This window comes from Coregonus lavaretus, assembly GCF_964263955.1.
Source record: "Coregonus lavaretus genome assembly, chromosome: 11".
NCBI classification, from domain to species: Eukaryota; Metazoa; Chordata; class Actinopteri; order Salmoniformes; family Salmonidae; genus Coregonus; species Coregonus lavaretus.
Window position 1 is genome coordinate 11,446,999 of NC_139998.1, and position 17,176 is coordinate 11,464,174.

The 17,176-nt window shown below is 44.0% G+C and overlaps 3 protein-coding genes across 3 annotated transcripts in view; 1 reads left to right on the forward strand and 2 right to left on the reverse strand.

Annotated features, from left to right (window-relative positions):
• Positions 1 to 4,075, forward strand: part of nup160 (nucleoporin 160) — a 33,087-nt gene extending 29,012 nt beyond the window's left edge. The window contains exons 23-30 of the mRNA XM_084171848.1: positions 73 to 294; positions 445 to 555; positions 769 to 892; positions 2,298 to 2,399; positions 2,512 to 2,653; positions 2,817 to 2,942; positions 3,377 to 3,472; positions 3,599 to 4,075. Coding sequence (XP_084027974.1) covers positions 73 to 294; positions 445 to 555; positions 769 to 892; positions 2,298 to 2,399; positions 2,512 to 2,653; positions 2,817 to 2,942; positions 3,377 to 3,472; positions 3,599 to 3,685 — 1,010 coding nt within the window. The 3' untranslated portion in view covers positions 3,686 to 4,075. The remainder of the gene's footprint in view (positions 1 to 72; positions 295 to 444; positions 556 to 768; positions 893 to 2,297; positions 2,400 to 2,511; positions 2,654 to 2,816; positions 2,943 to 3,376; positions 3,473 to 3,598) is intronic.
• Positions 4,076 to 4,549: 474 nt separating this feature from the next.
• Positions 4,550 to 10,171, reverse strand: LOC311137388 (fibroblast growth factor receptor substrate 2-like). Its single transcript, XM_084171849.1, has 7 exons — positions 9,800 to 10,171; positions 9,163 to 9,255; positions 8,925 to 9,016; positions 8,503 to 8,689; positions 6,873 to 7,007; positions 6,444 to 6,607; positions 4,550 to 6,180 (listed from the first exon to the last, which is right to left on the reverse strand). The coding sequence occupies exons 3-7, from the start codon at positions 8,988 to 8,990 to the stop codon at positions 5,038 to 5,040; spliced, it is 1,695 nt and encodes a 564-aa protein (XP_084027975.1). The 5' UTR covers positions 8,991 to 9,016; positions 9,163 to 9,255; positions 9,800 to 10,171; the 3' UTR covers positions 4,550 to 5,037.
• Positions 10,172 to 10,325: 154 nt separating this feature from the next.
• The window catches only part of LOC311137018 (receptor-type tyrosine-protein phosphatase beta-like), a gene marked incomplete at its 5' end in the record, with an annotated part of 14,318 nt that continues 7,467 nt past the window's right edge, over positions 10,326 to 17,176 (reverse strand). Inside the window, 14 exons of the mRNA XM_084171341.1 lie at positions 10,326 to 11,410; positions 11,840 to 11,960; positions 12,123 to 12,258; positions 12,659 to 12,822; positions 13,559 to 13,681; positions 13,837 to 13,971; positions 15,230 to 15,306; positions 15,447 to 15,537; positions 15,797 to 15,878; positions 15,984 to 16,001; positions 16,153 to 16,233; positions 16,356 to 16,461; positions 16,587 to 16,693; positions 17,002 to 17,173. Coding sequence (XP_084027467.1) covers positions 11,388 to 11,410; positions 11,840 to 11,960; positions 12,123 to 12,258; positions 12,659 to 12,822; positions 13,559 to 13,681; positions 13,837 to 13,971; positions 15,230 to 15,306; positions 15,447 to 15,537; positions 15,797 to 15,878; positions 15,984 to 16,001; positions 16,153 to 16,233; positions 16,356 to 16,461; positions 16,587 to 16,693; positions 17,002 to 17,173 — 1,436 coding nt within the window. The 3' untranslated portion in view covers positions 10,326 to 11,387. The remainder of the gene's footprint in view (positions 11,411 to 11,839; positions 11,961 to 12,122; positions 12,259 to 12,658; positions 12,823 to 13,558; positions 13,682 to 13,836; positions 13,972 to 15,229; positions 15,307 to 15,446; positions 15,538 to 15,796; positions 15,879 to 15,983; positions 16,002 to 16,152; positions 16,234 to 16,355; positions 16,462 to 16,586; positions 16,694 to 17,001; positions 17,174 to 17,176) is intronic.

Here is a 17,176-nt window from a genome sequence, read left to right on the forward strand (position 1 = left end):
TCACTGTCCATTTTGTGTGTGTGTCCCTCTCTGTATGGTGTGTCTATATAACTCTGTTGTTCTCTCTTCTAGCGGGTACAGTGATGTTTGAGTACGGCATGCGTCTGGGCAGGGAGGTGAGGACACAGCTAGGTCTCCAGAAACAGGTTAACTGTTACCTGGCCTCTCTCAACTGTCTACGACTCATCAGACCTGACTACGCCTGGATCGTACAGCCGTCCTCTGGAGCTATGTATGAGAGGCCTGGCGCGTCACCAAAGAGGAACTACGATGGAGAGTTTGCTACTGGTCCAGGTGAGACTAGATACAATGGCCGTAGCTATTTCTCGTCTTTGTACTACTATTTGTTGGGTTGTGAAATGTGTATGACCGTGAAGTGATCTTGGTTCTGAAGTAGATGTTGGCTCTGATAATATTGTAATAGAGATGTCTGTGTGTCTGCAGTGAGCGGTCAGATAGACATCCTGGAGCTGAAGGACCTTCAGAAGGAGTACGCCCTGGCCCGTAGCCGCCTCACCTTGGCTCAGCACCACCCACCGTCCGCTGCCATCGCAGGTACAACACCTGACACAATATTCCTTAAAATGTATGAAAGGTACCATGCCACGGTGACATGTCAGTCAGTAAGCCATAATTAATTGTAGCCTTTGGCGCTTCTTTAAATTATCAATTAGAAGGGGACCATTATTCCTGTAGGGCAACTAATCTCTTCACAACTCCCCAATCTAAATCCAGAAATCTAATACAGTACTGTGTGTGGGGTTGCAGGCAGTGCCTCTGCAGTGGAGATGGTGTCCCAGCTGGTTCAAACGGGACTGTTCGACTGTGCCCTCTCACTCTGCCAGACCTTCAAACTCTCCCTCACGCCTACCTTCGAGGGGCTCGCCTTCAAGTAAGTTGCTAGCTTCGTTAGGGCAGTCTGAACTGCACGGAGTGACTTGAATTTATACGGATATCTCTCGTTTATAATGCATGATTTACGTGAATACTCTGTCAGGTTGGATGGGGAGCGTCGCTGCACAGCTATTTTCAGGTCTCTCCAGAGATGTTTGATCGGGTTCAAGTCCGGGCTCTGGCTGGGCCACTCAAGGACATTCAGAGACTTGTCCTGAAGCCACTCCTGCGTTGTCTTGGCTGTGTGCTTAGGGTCGTTGTCCTGTTGGAAGGTGAACCTTCGCCCCAGTCTGAGGTCCTGAGCGCTCTGGAGCAGCTTTTCATCAAGGATCTCTGTACTTTTCTCTGTTCATCTTTCCCTCGATCCTGACTAGTCTCTGTCCCTGCCACTGAAAAACATCCCCACAGCATGATGTTGCCACCACCATAGGGATGGTGCCAGGTTTCCTCCAGACGTGATGCTTGGCATTCAGGCCAAAGCGTTCAATCTTGGTTTCATCAGTCCAGAGAATCTTGTTTCTCATGGTCTGAGAGTCCTTTAGGTGCCTTTTGGCAAACTCCAAGCGGGCTGTCATGTGCCTTTTACTGAGGAGTGGCCTCCGCCTGGCCACTCTACCATAAAGGCCTGATTTGGTGGAGTGCTGCAGAGATGGTTGTCCTTCTGGAAGGTTCTCCCATCTCCAGAGCTCTGTCAGTGACCATCAGGTTCTTGGTCCCCTCCCTGACCAAGGTCCTTCTCCCTCGATTGCTCAGTTTGCCCGGGCGGCCAGCTCTAGGAAGAGTCTTGGTGGGTCCAAACTTCTTCCATTTTAAGAATGATGGAGGCCACTGTGTTCTTGGGGACCTTCAATGCTGCAGACATTTTTTGGTACCCTTCCCCAGATCTGTGCCTCGACACAATCCTGTCTCTGAGCTCTACGGACAATTCCTTAGACCTCATTGCTTGGTTTTTGCTCTGATATGCACTGTCAACTGTGGGACCTTATATAGACAGGTGTGTGCCTGTCCAATCAATTGGATTTACCACAGGTGGACTCCAATGAAGTTGTAGAAACATCTCAAGGATGATCAATGGAAACGGGATGCACCTGAGCTCAATATGTAAATGAGTAAAAATAATAATTACAAACCCAGTTTTTGCTTTGTCATTATGGGGTATTATGTGGAGATTGTGGGAGGGAAAATGTAATTTAATCAATTTTAGAATAAGGCTGTAACGTAACGAAATGTCAAAGGGTCTGAATACTTTCCGAATGCACTGTATTTAGTCTGTAGCAATCACCCCAAAGTAAGCAGTTGTGCCTTGTCTGAACTCGCATACAGGGGTTTTCTTCCTGTTGATTGATGGTGATGTTAGCTGTGTTTTTTGTTGTTGTATTTATACAAAAATACACTATTTTTAGGTGTATAAAGTTACAGTATGGTGGAGAGGAGAGTCAGAATGAAGCCTGGAACTGGCTGGCTGCCAATCAGCTGTCTACCATCGTCACAACCAAAGAGTCAAGGTTGGTTGTTTAAATTTGACCACTTCATAGTTCAAATTGGCAGGGAATATTAAGAACAGTCAAATTGACCAATAAAGTTAAATTATAATACAGATGTACTTTTCCTTCACAGTGCGACTGATGAGGCGTGGCGCCTGCTGGCCTCCTACCTGGAGAAGCACCCTACCCAGAATGCTCAGCACCATCGCTGTGTGATCAACAAGCTGCTGTCACACGGCGTACCGCTGCCCGACTGGCTGGTCAACACCTACAAGGTGAGAGAGCACAGTATTTGTGCAAATGTTGTATGTATTAATATTGCACTAAATGCGACGATGCAAGACACATTTTCCTAAAATAATTCGATAGAGTCCGTAAATGTATATTTTCTAGTTGCATTTGCTCCCCCTGTATTATAACACAAGCCTGTTTGCTTAGGGGGTGGACGCTGCAGCGTTGTTAAGGCTCTACCTGAACTATGACCTGCTGGAGGCAGCAGCTGAGCTGGTGTTGGAGTACGTAGATGCTCTCATGGGGAAGGGACACCAGTACTTTGGCATCGAGGTACATTACAGCAGGGGTTCCCAAACTTTTTCACTCAGGCCCCCTTCCAGTATTGGGGAACATCCCGCAACCCCCTAGACATTTAAGACAAGTTATAAATAGCTCTCTCTAAGGTATGCAATGACTGACACGACAAGAGAAACTGATGATGCACTGCCCAATTTCATAATTGCACCTTGTGCATTCTACTATTACAACTTTCAAGAGCAAGCTGAAAGGCGGACTGAGTTCCTTAATTAACTTTTTTTTGGGGGGACCCCACATTACCGCATAAATCACTTGCAATGACTGCGGTGTGGTTGTTTTACCCATTTTGAGTTGAACACACTTGATTCTCATCTCTAGATTGAATTTAATCTCTTAAATAAGATTAAAGTCAAATGTTTGTCCTTTTTGTGTTTCTCTGAGATGGTAATGGTATGTGTGTGTTACAGAGGCCCCTCTCTGCCACAGCATCATTGGTGTGGCTCCCATACACTTCCATCGACCAGCTCCTTCAGGCGCTCAACGAGACCCAGACTAACGCCAGTGTAAGTCCATTTAAAATACTTTTTTAAAAAGCTGTTTGACAACCTATGCTGACATCAAACATGACTTTGTCCTCAGTTTAAATGTTAACACGCACCACCATGCTTCTCTCATGACTGTCCTCTCAGATACACAACAAACTGCAGGACAAGCTGAATGACTACCACAAACTGGTGGACCAGACAACAAGGCGAAGGCTCCAGGCCCAATCTTAATTAGTCTTAACTGTATTGGAGGAGAGAATGTGAGGAATCAAGGAAAGACTATCACTGCCCCTCCACATGGTGCGCTCACTGTTGCCATGACTCTCTGGAAGAAGATAAATACATCTATTTTTGTATTAAGGGTAAATTAAACACTTTGTATGAACTTCACCAGATTGTTTTGTGGCAGACATTATGTCGAGTTCAGGCCAAGAGGGCAAAGTCTCTTACCTGCTTGTTGCTTTTAAATGTACTGTATATGTTGTCTGAGTTCCAACTAACAATTCAAGGTGTTTTCACCTCTGGTGGCAATGTATATTTTTTTACATTATGTTGCCTGTGAACTTTTACAATCCTGTTTGTTGTAAAATGTAATGCAATTAAAGTTTTCCTTGGTATTGAGAGGTTGTCCTAAATGCCATTTTATTAGTACTTGAACACACTGAAAAGGTAGACTCAGCAACATGACACACAGTGGGGCAACTTCCTTAATCAACAAGAACCCTGCGTCCCAACTTCTCTGAATGTACGCAAGGAAGTATATTAAAATCTTACAAGACCACCACTATTGGCTCTTACCTAATCTAATGCCTCAAAGAGTAAAAATTGTGAAGAGCCAAGTAGCAGTTTTGAATTGTCATATTGCAGAGTCTAGCTTAAAAAGGCATCCCAATGTTCCTAGCAAGTAGAACTGTCGCCAGAATAATATTATATTTTAGGGCTGAGAGCCAAATTAGAACTGCACGGATAAATTATTTGCTAAAATATAATTGAGGGATATCAGACTTTGGATAGAGTACATGCCATACCTTCATATCTAGATAATCTAGGATTAAAAGTTAGGGGGGGGAAAGCGTTGATCAGCTAAATACATAAAAACAGAACAGACATTTATTGTGCCAGAATCTACTATACAGAAACATGTAGCGTACCATGTAATCCTCAGATACTGAAATTACAGCAGCATGTAGTGAATCATATAAAAAGGCTAAATGGAATGCTTTGTTCAGTAATACTGATTTGTACCGTAGGGGGGGTGTGGGTGAGGAGGAATGCAGTCCAGTCTTATTAACATAATAAACAACCCAATTGCACTGTAGAATGGGTGAAGGAGAAGAGGTATTATATTACCATAGGAATAAATTGGTATATGGCAAGTAAGTACCTATTTTGGTCTACCTGAATTCCCTTACAGGTAACCCCACACAACAATAAGTGTTTATCTCATTTAGGACCGCTTTCTGGAGTCTTCGCATTTCCAATGTCTGTGTTTATAACAAAGGCCCCTGTGTAGGCTGCCTTCACGTTCATATTTTTAAAAGGGGTTAATAGTAGAAAAAGGTGCCAGGAGGATCAGGTTAGAGTCAGACAGTGCTTTTGGTGGGCAGCTCTGTGCTGTTGTGCCGCGTTTTCCTCAACGACCCGTCGTCGTGCGGCCGAGCCTTCTGCAGGTTGGACATGGCAGCAGTGCGTTCGATGTCGATGAAGGCGTAGAGCTCGGTGCGGCGCGTGGGGGTGGTGGGCGGAGGCGGTGAGGTGGGCGTGTGGGGGTTGCTGGTGTCCGAGGAGGCACCCTTGGCTGCTGCGGAGGAAGAGGTGGTAGTTTCCATCTCCACCTCGATGTAGTTGAGTGTCTTGGGAGGCTCCTGACCCAGCGGCCGGCGGAAGTCGAAGTTGAACACGATGGGTCCTTCGCTGCGGCGGCGTGCCGTGTCGGGGGCACAGCGGGCGCTGAGGGGGGCCGTCACATTCTCTGTGTTGACGTAGTTGTGGGAGGGCTCCATGGCCGACAGAGGGGGGTGGGCTGACATGGGGTGGGAGTAGGAGTGGTGGAGGAGGCTGTGTTGGTGGTGGTGGTTGTAGCCGTTGAGGGAGGACATCTTTAGCCCCCCTTGGCCTCCTCCACCACAGGGTCCACCGTTGTTCTCCTCCTCGTTGCTGGGTTTGCGGGTTTCCCAGACGGGCGGCAGGGCCGGGAGGTTCTCGTAGTCCAGGAGGGCTGTGCGCCGCTGGGCTGAGTTGTTGACATTCTGCAGGGTGTCAGGGGTGAGGGGGGGCAGGAGATGGCGGCGAGGGGCTGTGGCTGGAGCCCCGACAGAGGCAGAAGAGCCGTTGGAGTGTGTGTAGGATGTCTGAGGCTGGCCCTCCGGTGGGGCTGGGGCCTCGGTGTCTGTGGGGCCGTTAGTCTCTCCCTCTCCAGGCTCCGGGGACTCCGAGTCCTCCTCTTCATCATCTCCATCCTCAGTCTGATGCTTCCCCTTGGCCATCTTTTTCTGCACAGGGGTGGGCCCCAGCACGAAGCGTACCCCCTGGGGCTCCAGCAGTACCTGGGGTTCTTCCTGGAGCTGGGCCAGGGGGGGTAGGGGCTCTGGTCTGGATACCCGCGGAGGAGGGGGTGTAGGGGGGCACTGGGACTGGGCTGAGCCAGGGCTGTCCAGAGGGGCTGGAGCAGTCAGAGGACTGGGCTGGTCATCCAGCAGGCCTGTGGTATTCACATACGTGTGGACCTGTGGACAGATCAGGAGACAGGGTTAATATAACATCCTTATCACACCAACTCAGCAGCTTCTACATAAACTCATTATTCCCCATCGACGTCACAAGTAGCACAGTGGAGGTCTTCTTTAGTCTAGGAGATCTCAAAATGTGCTCTACTGAACACGACCCAAACATTTGTATTGAGATGTCTTTATTTTATCAATAAAGCTATACGTGTTAAAAGTATTTCAGTGTGCAGGGCAGGCCTTATTCTATTCCCTCGTTCTCTCACCGCCTCGTCAGCCACTAGCAAGGGGTGTGTAGACTCCTCTCCCACGGAGGGCAGGCGGGTGCTGGCCACAGACGGGTGGCGTGTGGAGGGGTGCGAGGGGGCGTCGCCCACCGAAGGGATCCGGGTGACACCATTGTGCACGGTGGGAACAGAGTAGCCCAGAGCTGAATAGACATAAGGAAGAGAAGAACTGGGTTCAGTGGGGACTATGAAAGTGTTGACTGAAAGACAGATTTCAGCCTTTGTAGGAGTTATCTAACGAAGGAAGGCACAGTATTAAAGAGTTAGGTATTTGAGTGTGTGACAGCCATATGAGGCAATGGATATTCTAGGGACAGGAAAAGGCATTTCTCAGGTCATTGCAAGTGTTGGTAGAAGTATTCATTATGGCCTGTGCAAATTCTAGTTCTAGGATGAATATAGGCTTACCGGCAGGAGTGTGTGTGGCCTGGTGGTTGGTCTCCAGCACGGCCTCCTCCACCACACTGATGCTGTGGCTGTGCATCACCTCCTGCAGCATGTTGAAGATCTCCTCCGCCCGAGCACACTTAAAGGCAAAGATCCCTAAAGACACAGTCAAGAAAGTCAAAGCATTGTTGCGCTGCAGAGCTTATCAGAATGTTCATAATCTCAGGAATCACATATGGGCAGCACGACTGCAATATAGACAGATTGAGAAACAACCATTATCAGCACTGCTCACATCTTCACGTTTACAAAGGGTTTGTACATTTATTGGGTCTTTCAACTTTTCCTTGCCAACTATGCCCTTGTCTACCTTGTAATCAATGATCTAAAGGGACTGCCTAGGTGAACGCAACAGAGTGATAGAGATAAAAGGAAAAGGAAGCATAGTAACATGTCAAGAAGGAACACATAGGAACAACCATAGGTATGGCATCACATCAGGGACAAACTACACAGGAGACTAGTCACACTGCAAGGAAACACTGCACAATGCACAAAGAGAACAAACAGAACACACAACTATGGTAAACTTGTGCGACCAAACTGAAAACCCCAACTCCCCCAAGCACAACACCACACAGAGTCAGACACAGGCCTCAATAATGTCACCACAGAAATAGAATCACTAGAGTGGGCTTCCATTCCCGTATTTAAGTCATTATGGTTCTATTTCTATGACTAACATTACTGCTAATCACATTATTATATAATCATTATCACGGCATGGGAACACAGCGAGCCTGACTTACCAGAACCCCAGAACCCATAGTACCCCTCCCCCCAGACCTCATCCTTTTGAAAGCATGGATGGAGTCGAAAAATAACCACACAGACAATTGTGTCATTGGCATTGCAGCATAATCAATATTTCACTGGTTCAAGTCGATATAACAATAAAGCTGATGTTGGGGCCTAGTTGCAGATGTGATTCAATGTATTCTGATGTGTGTTTATCATGGTTCATGTTTGATTCACAACATTGTGTATTAGGCCTACATGTGATTTTATTGTGTGCCTGTATACCTTTTCAACAAATATCTTGATTAACACCCCCCCCCCCAAAAAAAAAAAAACACCACCCTTGCCTCTTGCACTAACACACACTTCTCTTTTCTTACTAGCACCGACTTTGCTGATATCTGCTTTATTGAGGAAATGTTTTGCTTACTATGACTGATATGTTGTTGTCTCGCCTAGCTCCCTTATGATTAACGCACTAACTATAAGTCGCTATGGATAAGAGCGTCTGCCAAATGACTAAAAGGTTCAAATGTATACTAATGCCCAGGCAGCTGAGGCACCACATAAGTTTGTTAGGTAGCCTAGCGGTTAAGAGAGTTGGGCCAGTAACCGAAAGGACGCTGGTTCGAATCCCAGAGCCGACTATGTGAAAAAGCTGTCGATGTGCCCCTGAGCAAGGCACTTAACCCTAATTGTTCCTTTAAGTCGCTCTGGATAAGCACGTCTGCTAAATGACGTCAATGTAAATGGTGCGACATACGCTGAGAATGGTCCTTGAAAATGACAAAATCAATTAATGAAATAAGTGAAATCAATAATTGTGTGGAACGGAAATCTCTATTAAATGTACCTTGTCCCGTCTGGCAGCGGCGGCCACTCTCGAAGGAGAAGAGGTTGGAGTCGTAGCCATAGCGACGCAAGCACAGGTAGGGCCACCTGACATCGTCACGGCGATGGGTGTGGAGGACCAGCTCGACCTCTGTCAGCTCCATCATGCCCGAGCCCAGCTCATTCCCATCGTCATCCACGTTTATCACCTGGCAACAGAACAATACCGTTACACAACAGTCACTGTGTCAGTCAACACAAACATGTCTACTCTGCAATGCATTGAAGCTGGTATTCATTATGAAACCAATATTTCCCTTTCATTCAGGTGGGAGGTCTACATATTTTGACGTCGCAAAATCTGTCATAACTAGGGCATGGAATGTGGGCTCGGCAATGGACCACCATTGAAGTATGATTGTTGTAACGGATCAAGAGACTCACCTTAAATTTGGTTTGATGATTATCTGGGATTGACTCCTTCTCTGGACAGCTTAAACAGCTACCCATGGCTTTTTCAGAGCACCATCTGTTGTCTGGAACATAAGGACATTTAAATTATATGAGCCAATAGTAATACAGTGAGTGAATGGACATCATAGGAAGAGTTGTAGCTACATTTGATTGATGTGAAAGTGACCATTCAAACTTTTTTAAAGAAGTGTTGTTGTTGTTTTTTTACCTAGATCCAGCCACCAGTATCCCTGGTTCCATCCTCCGAGGCTGAGGAGCACTCATGTTTTCTTTATCTGCTATGCCAACATAAGATGTGGGCCTGAACACAGATCATTTACAGTCAGCCAAGTTAGGTAGCTGGACGATCTAGTTTGTTATAAAACTGGAGTTAGTTAGCTAGCATTTGTGTCATGCAAGTTAAAAGGTTAACGTTAGCTACAATGGATGTAAATAAGCCAACATTAGCTAGTAAGGAAAGTTAACTTCGTTACAAGTTAGTTAACGTTAGCTAATTACGTTGGCTAACTCTAGAAATAGCTTTGGCCAAAGCATTATATACCGAATACAAGATTTTGGCTTAACTGGCTTTATTGATATTAAAATATATAGCTAACGTTATAGCTAGCTAGTTCATCAAATGGATAGTTAATGTTAACTAACGTTAGTAACTTAATCTCTTGGTCAGACATGGTTGACTAACTAACTAGCATTACCGTTAGCACATTCATTACCCAATGGGATAACATTAGCTAACTACAGTAGCTAGCTCTCGTGAAATGCTAGCAGCCACGCTAGTTAGCTAGCTAATTAGTAAAAATATAGAATACACGTTGTCTTAGCTAACACATTTTTGGGATACTTACGAGTATGGCAAACGGATGTGGGCAGTTCTTCCAAACCTTTCAGACACAAACGATAGCAACCTAGCTAGCTAGCTCTGCTATCGCATATGAAGCTAGCGTTAGCTAGCTCAATTCCACCATCTTTCCTCTGCGTTGTTAGCTAACGTTACTAGAGCGCCAAAAAAAACAATCACAACTTCTTCCAAAGGTGGCTACCATTCATGTTTTCGAACCCAAGATAATAAAAATGGATATAAATCCATGTATAATCCTTTATGTCTCTCTCTATATATATATATATCCCCCCCCCCCCCTAAAATTAGCTAGTTTATCTTAGTCGCACCGTCTTTTATGCAGCTAGCTGGCTAGGTAAATCACAGTAACTTCTTGGCTAAACTTCCGAGAGTTTGAGGCAAACATTTTCAATTTGGTGAATATGCGGCCTACTGCGCAGGCGCGAGGATGAGGGGGGACTCTTGGGGCATCATCTCCCAAATCATGACTCCATAAGAAATGTATTATATGAATAAATAATTGTCAATTATATATTTTTTGTTATGTAAGTATTTTATTGAAACACTCAAATAATATATTAATGCCCTCGTCTTGATATGTTTATATGCCTACTTAGGCTGCAAAATGGGAAACTGCATACAGTAACTACTATAATTTGTGTAACGATTCACAGAATCGAATGCAACGCCAGGGTTGTGGGTTCGATTCCCACAGGGGGCTGGTATGAAAAATGTATGCAATCACTAACTGTAAGTCGCTCTGGATAAGAGCGTCTGCTAAATGACTAAATGGATAAGAGCGTCTGCTAAATGACTGAAATGTAAAATGTAAATGTGTGTGATTTGTAGTTCCATGACATGATGTTAAAATACATCAAATGATATGTTAAAATACATCAAATATACATCAAAATCATTATTATCTTACATAGGCTACATACAAATATGGATTACACAACATACACTGTGTGCTTTCATAACTCATATGATCATCCTTTTGCATGACTAAATGCTTTTCCAAATGTTATATTCAAGCGATATATCGCATGGGCTGTACAATATCTACAAATAAATGTATAATGCATTTATCTACATACATATTTAATATATTTTTGAATGAATTCAGTGCTTAAGAAAATAAGTGTAATTTCAAACAGAAAGCATTTTGTCTAACATTTGAGAAAAAAGTGACTTGTGAAAGATAAAATAGCCTATACATTTACTGTATATACTGTTAGATCATTTCTTATGCAGTATCAGATTTTTTACAGTTCTTTTTTTACAGGTTTTTGGTCTGTGCCATGTAATAATGTGCAAATGACAGCTTAACAAACAAAATGAAAACACTGTGTATGAAAGCCAATAACGCAAATTCAAAGCATATATACAAACACACAGATATAAGGCAAGTATATACAATTCTGTTAATATATATTCTGTTATAATTTAATAGCTATAAAGTGTTCTATATTTCATAATATCTGGTAAGAACAATCAACAGAAATAGTAGAACATTTTAATTGCCATGTATCCCTGCAGTGCTATTCTTGTGAAAGTACAAACAGTTTTCTCTCCTTCAGTAGTCCTTACAATCTTTAACGTCTGGCATACACCATATCTGTAGGCCAAAAACAAACAAAAAAGATAATTTGTGATGTCATCCAGCTATCCAACCTCCTAGATTTGTGTAGCTGCGTTTTGTGTTTGAAAGGGTTACTTGACTAGCCTGATCGTATAACTGTAAGTGTTATAGCCATCTCTACTATCGTTGCCATGTTATACACGTTTGCTATGCCAGGATCGTGGGTTCGATTCCCGGGACCACACATATGTAAAATGCATGCACGCATGACTGTAAGACACTTTGGATAAAAGTGTCTGCTAATTGGCATATATAATATTATATTACTTTAACCCAGACAGGAGTTGGCTAAGCACAAACAGACTGGACCATGCACCAGGCTAATATTTGAAAGGATAGATCATCTGTGATGTCTTTCAGTTATGAACTACAATACAAAGAGTTCTAAGGAATGTGAGGGCTTACCACTTTGGGGGTCAGGGTTGACATTCTCATAGATGGGGTAGAGGGGGTTCTCCTGCTCACTGCGAAGCTTCCTGGCTCGGAGGACGTCTCTCATACACTGGTGGAGATATGCATACTGGCACTGTAAAGAAAATAAACATACCCAGATATATAAATGTCTCTACAGGATGTGTTATTACATAACACAGGTTCTGGAGTTCACACACAACTGCACATACACACAGAGTAACACAGAGTAAAACTCAAACTGTATCTCACACACATACACACACACCCGTCTCACCTCAGTTTGCACCATGTGTGAGCGGTGGAGGCGCAGGTCGAAGACAGCGCCGTAGATGTCTACTGTGTCCTTGGTGTCCAGCTGCTGCAGGACTCTGTCCAGGGTTATGAAGGTCCCTGTACGGCCCACACCAGCACTGTGACAGAGAGGAGAGGGAGAAGGAGCGGGAGAGGGAGAGGGAGACGGCGAGGGAGAGAGAGAGAACGAAAGAGAGACAGAGAGAGAGAGAGAGAGAGAGAGAGAGAGAGAGTGTGAAAGAACGATAGAGAGAGAGAGACAGACAGACAGAGAGAAAGAGGGTCGGAGGGCAAATACAGTTTAGTCACGTTACCTAAATGGAGAGGGGAAATATAATTTGGCTACATAATTTCAGTCAATTTCTTTTGAATTGAAATGGAATTGAACCCAACTCTGGTCATTACTGCATGCTGTAACTATACTGTCTCTTCAGGGAAGACAAGACACTATATCTCAGTGTGTCCTAGGGAGTTGTTTTTTTTTAATGCGGAGACTAGGGAGTTGGGACAGTGACCCACCTGCAGTGAGCCACAGTGGCCCCAGACCCAGGGGTCCTGTTGATGTAGTCCCTGACGGTCCTGACGAACTGGATGAGTGACTGAGTGGTCTCTGGGACGCCATGGTCGGGCCACACTGTGTAGTGGAACTGACGCACCACCCTGGAGTAGTTCAACTGGTCCTCCTGCATGGGAGTTAAGACACAGTCAGAAAGAGAGACTTGCTAGAGGCTGACTACACAGCTCGCTACTTACTTACTGTATGTGCTGTCACATAATGACACATCAAGAAAGTATTAGCTGAACCCAATTATGGTCATATTTCAACAGTGCTGGGGAAGCTACTCTGAAAATATAGTTTAACAAGCTACCAATTACTTCACACTGGAAGAAGTTAAGCTACACTAAAGCTACCCTTAAGAAAAAGTTTACTTAGCTAACTAAAGTTACTTAGAAAAAGTAGTTCACTACAACCAAACTACTTTGTGAAAATTTATCTTATATAAATCTGAAATGTCATAGACTACAAATTGCAAGAACAGATCACTTTAAGATCATATGTTAACAGAATGTGTAATTTTGCCTATTAAACACAAAACAACATATTTAAAGTGAGAATTAGGCAGGTCTGATACTGAAAAATTATGAAATTATTGCCTAATTCACCCATATTTTCTTGTCTTTTTGCAAAAGTAGTTAGCCACACCGCTACATGGCAAAATAAGTAATTAACTACTGAAAACACTACCTAGATTTGAATTTCGTTCAACTACCAACAAACTACTGCAAAATGTAGATCAATTACTAATTGAACTACATGTAGTATATTGTATATAAGGCCAACACACAATATATAACTTTACACAAAACAACCTAGTATTTTTAAAATCAGTTTCCAGAATCATTGTCCTGCACACTCACACTGCAAATCTTGAATTCCCGGATAGTCCACTCTGGCAGCACAGATTCAGACAGCATCTGGACTATGAGGTCTCCATAATACAGAGGTTCCTGGTCGAAGGGCCAGTAGTGATCACACTTCACCTGGAGGGACCACACAAAGACACATAGATAGTAACATTGTACTTGCACTAGTAACAACATTGTAATAACATGTTGTTCAATAGAACATGATAGCAGCTACTCCAAATGGACAACACTGGTCCGAACGAAGCAAAAAGGCAGCTCCTTCTACCCACCCTGCCTTTCTCCACACACTGGGTCACCATGACAATGTTATGGACATTCTGCTCCCACACCATCTTCCAGAAGTCATCTTTGGTTCCTGGAAGTGGGCCCTGAGTGGCGATGTACTCCCTACGGAAGTTGTTCCCCTGAAACAAGAAGAGATTTCATTTCGTTTTTAATCTCAAATCAAATCAAATCTTATTTGCCACATGCGCCGAATACAACAGGTGTAGACATTACAGTGAAATGTTTACTTACAAGCCCTTAACCAACAATGCAGTTTAAAGATTATTTTAAAAAAAGCAAATAATTAAAGAGCAGCAGTAAAATAAAATAACAGTAGGGAGATTATATACAGGGGGTACCGGTGCAGAGTCAATGTGCGGGGGCATCGGTTAGTCAACCTTATTACACTAGGTAAGTTTAATGGAGAAGCTGAAAAAGCTGCAAAGGATTGTCCGCCTTGTTACAGCCTTATGCTCCACAGGGAGTGTAGTAAGTAATTAATCCCATGAATACTAATTGAGGAATAGGGCTGAGAATCAATCAATCAGAGTAACTGAGTTTATGGCAGGGTTTGCCAAACGTGGGGTCGCCTGATTTGAAAATGGGGTCGCGAGAGAACATTTGCGCTTGGTTCATAGAACCGGGGTTACATTAGTAACCTCTGGTAGCCGCTAGAGGTGGTTGTAATGAACAGAGTGGTTTCTGTTTTCTTCCGACAAATGTGGCTCTATCTTTTGAATAGTTTAAGTAAGATACAAAATATTATGATCCCATCACTGAAAGATATGACTCTAAGGAACACGTATGTACGTACATACTGTTTCCCTCTACTATGCCCACAAGCTGTTAGAACCAGGCAGACAATACTAGGTACTAAATCAGACTGGGGGAAAAATAACATCTTTAATGAGTACGTTATTTTCTACAGAGAAGATCATACAACATTATTGCCTGATGACTTCCCAATACCTTTCTGATGCATTTCAGTCACTTCAAACCATACTGTCTTCAGATTGAAATACTGTAAAAAATACTGTCAGACTGATTTGTAATAGACTGTCATACCCAAATTCAAAAGGTAAACATTCATTACATAACTTTTTTTACATGGTGGGTAACTCAATAATTTAGATATAAAAATGGTGTCGCGGGCCAAAAAAGTTTGGGAACCACTGATTTATGCAGTACAGTCTTTGTTAACATTATACCCCTCTCCCCCCCGCACCCCTCCCAACCACCTCCAGCCCCCCAGCCATACCCCACCCCTCCCAACCACCTCCAGCCCCCCAGCCCTACCCCACCCCTCCCAACCACCTCTAGCCACCCACCCACACAACAGAGGGGATTTCACCAGAGTGAAGGTTGGTTCGGATTTGTCCGTTTGTTTGGATAACTTACAGGAATGTAGCTAGCGTTGATGTAGTCAGAGCACAGATCATCATCCACATAGGACAGCTTCACACGGGTCGAGTCGTCTACACAACACAGGCCGTGCACAAAGACATTGAGTTGGCAATTTAGTTGTCATATTGACAAGAAAGAAATCTCTCAATCCCCTTGTCTTTTGTCTATGTATTCAAACCCATGGTGAAATCCCATGATGCATCTAACTCACAGGGAAGGATGTTGTTGTATCGGTTCTTCCCTCTGTTCTCTGGCAGTAGGGCTGTGTCCAGGGGCTGATTCCTTCCTACGTCTTTCAGGTCCTTACACAGGAAGTGACACGTTAGGGTTACCAAAGATACCCACTGCACATAAATACTGTATGCATTTCATAAAATGTCACAATCAATCTACCATTTAAAAAACGTTAAATGAAAGGAGAGGTATCAGAGCAGGAAAAAGAATCTATACGTCTATATTGTTTTCTTTATTAAAGTAAAGTAAATAGGAATATTCCGACTTTATGTAAATGTACTCGTGATCGAGATTGCCCAACGGACAGTGAATGTGATCCAGTCTTACCTCGTACTCCTCAGACAGTAGATAATTGGAGTCAGCCTGGAGTTTGGTGTAATGGGACTCAAAGTGCATGATCTTGATGGGGCTGCAACAGGATCAACATATAAAAAGGTTGGAGTAAAACAGAGAGGAGCGAAAGACAAACCAAAACGAACTTACAGTAACTAATAACAAAAGCATTTAAACATACCTTGAAATACGACGGTTACTGGAAAAAAGGGAGATACATGTATTATTGGCTAAAACTCATTAATGGTCATTTCTTTGTGAGTTTTTATCCTGCCAGGAAACACATTATATTTGATATATGTAACAGATAAGATCCATTAGAACTGATCGCAGACTGCTTCTCCTCTTACCCCCTGACGCCCATGTGCACTCCTGAGCTGGGCCTCTCTCTCCTCATACTCATTCGGACCACCCGCCGCTCCTGCACACTACTGTAATCACAAGTGTAGTATGTAGAATGTATGTAGAGTGTAAGATCAAGCTAGTATGCAGTGTATAGGTAGGTCAAAGTGTGTGGGTAGGTTATGTGAAGCAGGGAGGGCCAGGAACTCACACTTTGCGAGCCTTCTGTCTGCAGATGAGTAGTGCAGTGACTCCCACCACCATGGCAATGAGGAACATGCCGGCACTGATGCCCTCGATCACACCGCTCAGGGGCTCTATAAGAGGAATAAACAACCAATCAACAGTGTTTCTCATAGAGGACCAATCACTCATCAGCATTTCTCACTAACTACCAATCACACATCAGCATCATACACCATAAACCAATCAAGTATCCCACCTGCTTCTGTGACCAGGGGAAGGGACAGGTAAGTGTCTGTGTAGAGGGGCGGGGTGTATCTGCTCTGCTCCTGGTCAAAGAGCTGGGTGAACGCACGCACACTGAGCCTAGAGAGAAGAGACAGACCACCATGACATCTCACCCAATATGTTCCCACTGTATGACACAAAGCTGACATTTTGTTGAGTTATTGAACATCTACTGAACATCTACAAACCATCTACTTCGGACTATCGAAATAAAGTCTTAACGAATTACATTCTAAGGCCCCAATTTGATCAACTACAGATAAAGGAAAACAAACTGTGGGCAATATGACATCATCATACACAGCGGGGCAAATTCCTGCTTGCAGAAATCAGCAACAATGAAACGACAGATCTGCCAAGACTGCGGGCGGAACCCTGTACTCTACCTGTATGAAGTTTTGGGTTTGAGTGGGCCATCACAGAAAGGGTTGTGGTCTCTGTGTGTGTCTGGGTCCTGCTCCCTGTTCTGGGCCTGTAGGTGGTCACAGGCCCCCCCGAGGGTGTCCATGCCCGTCCCCAGGCTGATCTCAAAGCTCTGGGTCCCGCTGTCTGGTCCCTCTG